Source organism: Dipodomys ordii, unplaced genomic scaffold (assembly GCF_000151885.1).
Source record: "Dipodomys ordii isolate 6190 unplaced genomic scaffold, Dord_2.0 Scaffold47, whole genome shotgun sequence".
Lineage (NCBI taxonomy): Eukaryota > Metazoa > Chordata > Mammalia > Rodentia > Heteromyidae > Dipodomys > Dipodomys ordii.
In genome coordinates this window covers 10,581,970-10,592,753 of record NW_012267263.1, presented here as the reverse complement: position 1 = coordinate 10,592,753, position 10,784 = coordinate 10,581,970, and the positions used below count along the sequence as shown (strand labels likewise).

Sequence of the window (10,784 nt, the reverse complement as noted above, 5' to 3'; positions counted from 1 at the left end):
TGGCTCAAGTGGTAGAGTGCTCACCTTGAGCTGAAGAGCTGAGGGACAGTGCCCAGGCCCAGAGTTCAAGCCCCATGACTGACAAAAAAAGAAAATAAGAAAGAAAGTCCATTGAATTCAGCATTGATTTCCTAAATGTGACACTAAAATCACAAGTAACAAAAGAAAAAACTGAGCCAGGTGCCAATGGCTCACATCTGTAATCCTAGCTACTCAGATTGAGGATCACAGTTCAAAGCCGGCTCAAGGCAGGAGAATATTCTCTCCAATTAGCACGTCAAAGCAGGAAGTAGAGTTATGGCTGAAGTGTCAGAGCAATAGTCTGAGCAAAAAAGCTCAGGGACAACACTCGGGCCCTGAGTTCAAGCCTCATAATGGGCATAAGAAAAATTGACAAGCTGGAAAATATTATGTTGTATGTAAAGGTTCCTCTATTTAAGATGCAGTTATATCTCAATACAACCAAAACTATTTGGGAATGTTAAGAAAATACATTTGCACTGGGCACTCTGTAATCCAAGGTACAGTACTCAGGAGAGTAAGGTGGGAATAGTGCTTGAATCTAAGAGTACCAGAATCTTCCTGGGCAACAGAGTGAGACTGACTGATGGATATAATGGTAGAGTGCCTCACTTACATGTGAGAGACTTTCGGTATGATCCCTAGCACTGGGGGAAAAATTGCTGAGAAAAACTGATTTTATAAATAAGAGACAGTGCCCAGACCCTGAGTTCAAGCCCCACAACCAACAACAACAACAAAAGAATAGTGTTTTTAGATGGACACTGGTGGCTCATGCCTATAATCCTGCTACTCAGGAGGCTGAGGTCTGAGGATCACAGCTCAAAGTCAGCCCAGGCAGAAAAGTCTGTGAGACTCTTATCTCCAAATAACCACCAGAAAACAAGAAGTAGAGCTATGGCTCAAAGTGGTAGAGCTCTAGATTTGAGCAAAGAACTTAGATACAGCATGCAGGCCCCAAATTCAAGCACCACAATCTACAAATAATAAAAATAAAAATAATAAAAATAAAATAGAAAATAAAAGAAGTTTAATAACCTAACCTACCTAATATCTCCATTTAGTCTATATCAACAAGTTACGTTAGCTCATAGTTGGGTAAAATCATCTAACACAAACTCTATTTTATCATAAAACGTTGAATTTATTGAAAAGATTAAAATTCAAAGTGCAAAGTCAGATTTCTATTAATGTGTACTTATTTCACATCAGTGTAAAGGTGAAAAATCATAAGACCATGATTAAAGTTAAGGATCATCTATATTTTACCATAGTAAAAAAAATATGCAGGGTTATGAACATAATTCAGCATGCCCTGCATGTGTAAGACCCTGAGTTCAATTCCTAGCACCAGAAAAAATAACACACACATAGAGACACTTAAAAATACAATCTCCAAATGTTTAACTAGAAAATACATGTGATTTATGTGTATAATATACCTAGACATATACATATATAAGTGGTGACTACACTTACTAAGGTATCTAGGTTAGCCAGGCACCAGTGGCTCATGCCTGTAATCCTAGCTACTCAGGAGGTTGAGATCTGAGGATCAAGGTTCAGAGTCAGCCCCAGCAGGAAAGTCTGTGAGACTCTTATCTCCAATTAATCACAGAAAAAGCCGCAAGTGATGCTGTGGCTCAAGTAGTAGAATGCATCCCTTGGGCAAAAGAGCTCAGGGAAACCACCCAGAGGTAGGGTTCAAGCCTCAAGACCAGAAAAAAAGCATCTAACTGGTCTTTACATTTCAGGTAGTGTAGTGATTTGAAGCATAGACTATGTAGCCAAACTGCCAAGTTCATATCCCTGTCCTGTTGGCAAGTTACTTAATGTGTTTCTCATTTTCTCATCTACAACATGAGGATGATAATAGTAACCTATTGCAAAGGGTACTACTAAAAGGTCTGCATGAGTCATTACAGGTAAAGTGCTTAGAACAGGGCCCTAGCATCAGAACTACTACTGAAGCCTAGCTGTTTTCTTTGGGACAAAAATGCTTCTCAGCAGTTGCTTGGTTTTCTGTGAAACTTCTTTGTACTCTCAGGCTTTGGGACAGAACATATATCTCTTTTTGCCCTCCTTAGGTTTCTTAGTGGTTGACCACTGACTTCATAAAGGGAAGTGGGAAGGAGGAAGAAGATTCTTCCAGCCGGCAAACCCCAGCCGGCTGCCGGTGGTTTATGCCTGTCATCCTAGCTAATCAGGAAGCTGAGATCTGAGGATCACAGTTAGAAGCTAGCCTGGGCAGGAAAATCTGTGAGACTCTCATCTCCAGTTAACTACCAAAAAGCCAGAAATGGAGCTGTGGCTCAAGTGGTAGAGTGCCAGCTTTGAACACAAAAGCTCAGGCACACAGGCTCCTGAATTCAAACCCCAGCATCAGCACCAAAAACAAAACAACAACAACAAATCCTGTAAATCCCAAGCCCTCACCATATCACAGTGTCCTGTGTGAATAAGAAGTTAACAAAATTGATATTATGGTGATGAGTGATAGGGATTTTTGCTTGGCTTACAGCTTTTGCTTTCTCCTGTCCAATGTCAGGAGCTGGCAGAGATATGCATATTTCGGGAAAAATTAAAGAAATCCCAAATCACATGTGAGTCATCGGGCTTCTTTCCTCACATCCACTCAGTCATCAACTCCAGTCTATTTTTTTCTTGCAACATCTTTCTGAATCAGTCCAATCACACTAAAATGCTCTGTTGAGCCCTCCAAAGTGGGTGGACATAAGTATGGAGGTGTACACAGCACATCTTCCTTTTTTCTTTCTTGTTCCTTTTCCTTTTTTCTTTTCTTTCCTTTCTCGTTCCTTCACTTCCATCCCTTCCTTTCCTTCCTACCTGCCTCTTTCCTGCCCTCCATCCCTAATTCCCTTCTTCCTTCCCTCCCTCCTTTCCTACATTCCCTTTTGTTTTCACTGACTATAAACCCAAGGACTGGATCATAAGACAAGTGCTCTGTCACTTGAGCCATATCTTTTTGCTTTCATTTTTTGCATTTATTCCTGGTCAGTTCTGGACAGTGATCTTCCTATTTACAATTCCTCTGTAGCTGGAATGACATGCTCACACACATGCAGAACTTCCTGTTGAGATGGAGTGTTGCCAACTTTTGACCCAGACCAGCCTCAAACTGTGATCCTTCTACCTCCTAAGTAGCTAGGATTACAGATGTGAGCCACCATGCCTAGCCCACAGTACATCTTTCTCTCCTCTTCCCTCCACCTTTTTTTTTGAATTACCATACATTTACAACACAGTACATTTGTTTTATGGGGGGGGCAGTACTGAGGTTTGGACTTACAGCCTCATGTTAGCTCATGCTTATTTGTCTGATGCAGTCCCACTTGAGCCACACTTCCAGCCCTGCTTTATGCTGGTTATTTGGGATGGAGTCTAATATAAACTTTTACTGCTCAGGCTGGCCTCAAATTGCAATCTTGTACATCTCAGTCTCTTAAGTAAGATTGCACATGTGAGCCTTGGGAACCTAGCTCAACACAGCATATCTTTCAAATGGACCCCTGTACCCCATGATTCCCATGGAAGTTCAGTGGCTCCCCCACTAAAACAAGTGTCCTTTCTTGCTTCTCCTCCAGTGTCATCTCCCTCAGGTTGCACACTACCCAGGGCCTCCAAGAACAAGTAACATTTTTCTATGTGGATTGATTTTGCCAACATTGCTTCCTGCCAAGCCAGGCTCCTGGTTCTCTGCTCTTACAATCCCCCTACATGGGAAATCATGTCTCTACCTTCTCAAATCCCACCCTTTCTGAAGGTCTAGCTTAAGTCTGAGCTCTTCTGTACAACTATTAACCTCCATAGCTTCCTCTCTTCTGTTTGCCTATGGACACTTACTGCTTGCAGTACATGGTCCACTATAAAGTCAGTATGTAATATATGACCACTTGCTGCTATTTTTTTTCAGTCATGGGGCTTGAACTTAGGGCCTGGGAACTGTCCCTTAGCAATTCTGTTCAAGGTGAACACTCTAGCACTTTGAGACACAGCTCCACCTCCTGTTTTCTGGTCATAACCTGGAGATAAGAGTCTCACAATACTTAGGTGATGGTGGCTCACAGTTGTAATCCTAGCTACTCAGGAGGCTGAGATCTAATGGTCTCAGTTCAAAGCCAGCCCAGGTAGGAAAAGTTCATTTAAATATCTAAAAACTAGAAATAGAGCTGTACCTCAAAGTGGTAGAGTGCCTGCCTTGAGCAAAAGAGCTCAAGGACAGAGTCCAGGCCCTGAGTTTAAGCTCCCCAACTGCCAAAAAAAAAAAAAACCAAAAGCCAAATACCAAAAAATGTCTCACATACTTTCCTGCCCAGCCTCCTGAGCAGCTAGGATTATAGGCATGAGCCAATAGTGCCTGGCTCACTGGCTTCTTCATAAATCCTCTGCACATAATTTCAAGGGTCCTGACCAGTCTTTTCCTGCTACCTTGGGACCACCCCATTTTTCTGTCAGCCAAGGACTCCCCTCAATCCCAATTAGAGGCACTAAGTTCAGCAGTGAAGGACATGGCCTCTCAGGCTGCTGGGGTTAGAAGACTAGTTTCTCCACTCTGTTTAAAGAAGAGTCTCAGCCCTACTGTGCCACAGCTAGGGTTGTTTGTAAGGATTAAATGAAAGATAAGCAAAGCACTTAGAAAATCGAAAGGCAGAGTAAACAGTATATAAATGCTAGCTATTATTAAGACATGCCCAATGTGGGCTCTATTGAGTTACAGACTAAGTTGGTAACCTTATCAGTCTTCTGGCTTCAGATTTTTTTTAATCTTATCAATCGAATTTATTTTCATAAATTTCTACTCTAAGGAAATTTACCATGTTGAAATCACCAGTGATCATTTAGTTTGTGTGACAATAGTTTTCAGGTGTTCTGTGTTCTTTTAAGAGAGTCTTTGTATATAACCCATATAGGCTTAAAACTCATCACCCTCTGCCTCTACAGGTGTCACCTGGAATTACAGGTGTCACCATACCCAGCACCGAATCATTTCTAAACACTCTAGAAGATCAGGACTGGAACACTTCAAAATTAAGGAGTTCAGCTTCTTCATTTCACTGATAAAACTGTGGCACAGAGAGGAGAAAATGACTAGCTCAGAGTCTTCTAGCAGAAAGCATCAGAAGCACTGAAATTCAAATCAGAGTATCTAATAATATTGAATGCTTTCTCTACCATGCCTTTGAGACTTTGAATGGGGAGAGTTTCTACATTCTAAGTAACCAAGTTACCAACAAACCACTGTGACAAAACTAAGTTAGGTGTTGACAGTATTGTGTCAAAGGCCAGCTATTGTTTCAGCTGTGTGGGGGTGAGAGGTTGTAGGAGGGAGGATGCTGGAGTGGCACATGGAGTAATGAAATGGGTGATGTTAGTTAAGTCTCTTCCTATTTGTCGACTGCAGTTTCCCCATATGTGTATGTAAATCACGTGTCACCAAAGAAACTAAAGGTGCTTCGGAGGCATGCACTGTGGTAATTCGCTAAGGTCCTAAGTACTTTCTGAGCTTGATTTAGCATTAAACAAAGCAAACATGTGAATAAGTATTGAAAGGTGATGGTGTAGTTCAGATGGCAGAGCACTTGCCTAGCCATGTATGAGACTCTTAGTTCCATTCCCAGCAGCACAACAAAAATATTGACTGACTGATGGCTCATGTCTGTAATCATAGCTACTCGGGCAGGAAGCTGAGATCTAAGGATTGAGGTTCAAAGCCAGCCTGGGTAGGAGAGTCCCTGAGACTCTTATCCCTAATTAACCACAAAAAGCCCGAAATGGAGCTTTGGCTCAAGTGGTAGAACAGTAGCCTTGAAAACACACACACACACACACACACACACACACACACACACACACACACACGTTCTGGGTTCAATCCCCAAGACCAGCCCCAAACAAAATACATGGATTTACAAACTACAAGCATAGGTCTCTACCACATGTCACCTTTTCAGAGACACCCTCCCACTCTATTTACAATGACAAAGTCTGTTCCATATTTGGTATCACAATGCAAGCATTTTACATTTTCTGTCTCTCTGTCAACAGCACATTCGCTCCACAAGGCAGGGGCTTAGTCCCTTGGGCTCACAGAAACATTCCTAGCCCCCTAAAACACTGCCTGCCAGAGCTCATGCTGTTGATGGAATCAGTGGATAGCATGGAAATTTCTTAATTACATTTTAGACTTGATTTTCAAAACACAGCACACTAGTCACAATGCAATAAGCAAACTGTTGGCCTATGTGATAATAAAACCTATAAGCTGGGTGTGGTGGTGCACACCTGTAATCCTAGCATTCTGGTGGCAGAGGCAGGATGATGTGAAGCTCCAAACCAGCAGGAGCTACATAGCAAGATCTTAAGCTCAAAAAGTCAAATATTGATGGTGAAGAGGATTCTCTCTCTGTCTCTGTCTGTCTGTCTGTCTGTCTGTCTGTCTCTCTCTATATATATATCATAATGAAACTTTCCAGACAGTGTTTGTTAAAGGGGAGAGAAGAGAGGGGGATGGGAACATAATGGACGGGGTGAACTTGTTCCTAATACACTATACACATGTATGGAATTATCCCAATGCAACCCTTCGTAGTATTCATGTATGATGATTTAAAAAATAAGTTATAACTACTTAAAATGCAATCAGTCAATAAATATAATTTATGAAACACGGAGCTACCACTATAATCCAAAATGCCCCGAGGCCACGCGTGTCAGGCACAGCCCATGAAGACATTATTAACGTTCAATTTTCCCAGCAAGTCAGCCAAGTGGATCAATTCAACGTTGCTGCACAAGAGTGTGGTGAATACAGAAACTTCCTGAACTATCTTTGCATTTCCCATAAACTTGAGATTATTCTAAAATATAAAGTTTATTAAAGGATTGGGGGGCACCTGCCAGAATGCTGCGTGGGGGTTTCTCTGTGGACGTGGAGAAAGTGCAGATGTTCTCACATCGTGTTTCTACAGGGGCGGGACCTTCCGAGGTTCTGTTCCACATCCACTGCTCAACTCCCGAGAAACCATCTTCGCGACCCAGAAAGTTCCCAGCTTGCCTGAGCTGGGATCCTGGCCCGTGTTGGTCTGTCATTCTCGTCCCCCTATCATCTGAAGCTCACAAGCAAAGTCACCCACATATTTTAGTCCCGCCCCCAGGCGCCTGCCCCCTCTCCCCAGGGTTCTTCCCAACTGCGCACGGGAAGTGAGGATCCGGCAATTCGCTGTCCTCGGACTCCGCCAGCGCGCTTGGGAAAACCCCGCCGCCGCTCCCGGGTCCCTCACGTCCAGTGCAGTCGGAGCGCTAAAGCCTGCCAGGCTGAGATGGCCGAATTCTACAGAGGGTCTCGAGGCCAACTCTCAAGCACTCGTCGCGTCGCATCCCGTCGTACCGCCCGACCCCGGGGGTCCTCCTTCGCGGGCCTTTCGGTTGCGACCACCTCCCTCAATTCCCCCCGGCCGCCACTGGCGACGCGGAGTCACACGCACTCACCTGAGAGCTCGGCGTTTGCGCAGAGCAGCAGTGCCCACAGTCCGCAGAGCCGTGCCGGCCGCTCCATGCAGCCCCTCGCCTCGCCTCGCGTCGCCGCGGAGGCCGGCTTGGCCCAGCCTGAGGAGTCTCCGCCTCCACCGCTCGGTTCAGCTCCTCGCCTTTCCCCTCGCCTCCCGCTCCCACTTCCCGGCTCCGCCGCCCTGGAGGCTTAGGGGGCGGTCCAGACGGGAAAGACGCCCCGCCCACGGCCGCAGGTTACCTGAGCCGTGCAGCGCAGGCGCTGGGGGGCGGGGCGTCGCGGATGCCACACCTGGCACAGCCCTGACGCCCTGCACCTGCCTGTCCCGAGTCCCTTCTCGGACCAAACACAATTTCCTCAACCACATCGCAGCCCAGCTCCACAGCCTCCCCAGCTGCTGCCCTCCTTCCTTGCGGCCACCAGGCAACTATGCTGGAGTCATGGTAGTGGGGCAGCGGAGGGGCCCAAAGGCTTGTGAACACCAGGGCTGGGTCATCTAGAGAAAGAACCTCAGCCTGGGACTCTGGAAACCTGGCTACCAGGCTTGGCCCCCTGAGCCTTTTGTTGTGTAAGCTCTGACTCAAAGGCAATTACTATAAGCAGTCCTACTTCATTAGGAGGACTTGAAAGGCCACAAAGGGGACATGGCTCAGTGCTTTATAAAAAAGCCAAATTGTGTATTTGAAACCTGTTCATATATCAGATTAACTCAGATTTCTTTCTGTTTCTTTCTTGCTTGCTTGCTTGCTTTTTTTTTCAGATCCTGGAACTTTAACTCAGGCCCCAAGTACTACACCTTAGCTTGTTTGCTCAAAGCTGACACTGGCTCTACCACTTTGAGCCACAGCTCCGCTTCTGACTTTTTGGTGGGTAATTGGCGATAAGAGTCTCATGAACTTTCCTGCCTAAGCTGCATTTGAACTACGATCCTCAGAGCTCAGCCTCCTGAATAGCTAGGATTACAGGCATGAGCCATAACTGGTACCCAGCTTGAGTGAGATTTTTAAAAGAGCATTCCAAGTATCATGCGACGTATCTGCATTTTTGAAAGCACACGACATTATACACTCACGAGACCACATATTCAGAACATGATATTGGGTGCCTGTGAGGGTCAGTGAGGTTGGGGAGGAAGGAAAATGACAATCATGAATTTCCTTCCTGATGGAACAAATCACTAGAAATCTTGCAACTTCAAATGGTTTGATTGTCTTAGAACTCCCATGGTCAGATTTTTCACTGAGCTAAAACTAAGGTGTAGGCAAGGTTACAGTTCTGGGAATTCTATGGGAGAATCTGTTTCCCATATTTTTCAGCTTCTAGACACAGCCACATTCTTTGGCTTGTTGCTGTGTGGCCAGACCCCTGAGTATTCCCCTTTCACATTTCTTTCTTTGGCTCTGACCCGCCTGTCTTGATTTCCCCTTAGAAAGAAGACCCCTTAGGGTCTAGCTTGGTGGTACAAGCCTGTAATCCCAGCACACAGGACGGTGAAGCATGAGGGTTTGGAGTTCAAGGCCAGCCTCAGCTACATAGCAAGACCCAGCCTCAAAAAAATCCAAAAGGAAAAATCCTGAATGATTTCAACCTTGTGATTATGCTAAGCCTACCAAATGATCCACAATAATCTCTTTCATCTCAGAAGATTTGATTGAGTCATATTTACAAAGTCATTTTTGCTATGTCAGGTACCACTTCCTTGTTACCTTAGTAGGTTGGGGATTAAGACATAATTGAAACAAGCATATCTTCTGTCACTCTTCTGAAAAAGCCAAGTCAGGATGAATGATGACTAATGAAGGTGTCTACTATTCAAATTAAGCCTATATGTACACCTGAAACAAGTTGTAAAAATAAATAGAGCAATAAGGGTTAGGAGTGTACCTTAGTGGTAGAATACTTGTGGAGAGCACATGTATACATGCTAGTGTGCACACACATGCATGCACACATAAACACACACACACACACAATAATAAAAAGCCTTATATCTAGTCTTGACCTTACCCAGAGGCCACTGCAATGTTTAACGTAGCCAAACAAAGACTATGCTCTTGGAATGAAAGTCCTCAGGTTCAATAAATATTTATAAAGACCTTCCAGTAAATGTGGAAGACAGTTTTTAAATACAAACTCTGGCTGGGGAGGAAGGTGTGTCTTTCAGGGATAGAGTATGTGCTTAGCACGCTAGGCTCTGGGTTCCATTCCCAGCACCCTCAAAAAACAACAGCAACAACAACAACTATGGAAGGGGCAACAAAGGGTTCTAGAAGGAAAGCCTACTTGCACTGAATCTTGGGATAGTGATTGCAGTTAAAGGTTCAGTATAAATCCTTTCAGTAATATATGTGTGTGTATACACGTGTGTATGTATATATATATATATATATATATGAGACTGAATAAAATGTTTATGAGAACAACCATCATAGTCTGTAGAATTAGATACATTATTATTAGGGTTTTTTTTTTGTGAGTTGAATTGTGGGGCTTGAACTCTGGGCTTGGGCGTTGTCCCTCAGCTCTTCAGCTGAAGGCTAGTGTTCTAACCAATTGAGCCACAGCGCCACTTCTGGCTTTCTGGTGGTTAATGGAGATAAGAGTCTCACAGACTTTCCTGCCCAGGCTGGCTTTGAACCCTGATCCTCAGATCTCAGCCTCCTGAGTAGCTAGGGGTTACAGACATGAGCCACCGGTGCCTGGCTACTATTAGTTTTTAAATCCCTCTGTAAATAGGTCACTACTCTCTTCTCCAAGGCCTCCCTGCCCCCCTTCACCTCAGACCTATACTTGTTGACATTTGCTATAAACATTATCCAATAAGTTTGTAATAACATTTCTAAAATGTTATGTCATCTGCCTTAAAAGGAGTCTCCAGTTAGAAAGGAACCCCTGAGGACTGGCTGACTGCTATGACAGGCACTGCCTGGCATAGGAGCAAGCAAGCGTTTAATATAACATGGCCTATAATGGCAGTACATGTGAAACTGAAAGTTGTGATATATCAGGAGCCCTGAGAACTCAAATAGTGGAAGGAAGAAAACAAATGTGTGGTGAGGGACCTGCTTTCCTTTCACCAAGCTAATTCTGGCCTACTGTCCTTGAGTAAGACTATATAACCAGTTCTCTTTCTTTCTGACCCTAAAGATCCAACACCAATTTTTTAAGGTGAAGTTTTAAGGAAGACAGGAAGGTTAAGAATTCTGTTTCTGTGTCATAAAACCATTATGTGTAC

At 44.2% G+C, this 10,784-nt stretch overlaps 1 protein-coding gene across 2 annotated transcripts in view; it reads right to left on the bottom strand.

Annotated features, from left to right (window-relative positions):
- Positions 1–7,710, bottom strand: part of Il13ra1 (interleukin 13 receptor, alpha 1) — a 70,351-nt gene extending 62,641 nt beyond the window's left edge. For both annotated transcript variants that reach the window (XM_013019690.1, XM_013019691.1), the window contains exon 1: positions 7,531–7,710. In XM_013019690.1, the coding sequence (XP_012875144.1) occupies positions 7,531–7,597 (67 nt within the window). In that variant the 5' untranslated portion in view covers positions 7,598–7,710. The remainder of the gene's footprint in view (positions 1–7,530) is intronic.
- Between the last annotated feature and the right edge of the window lie 3,074 nt (positions 7,711–10,784).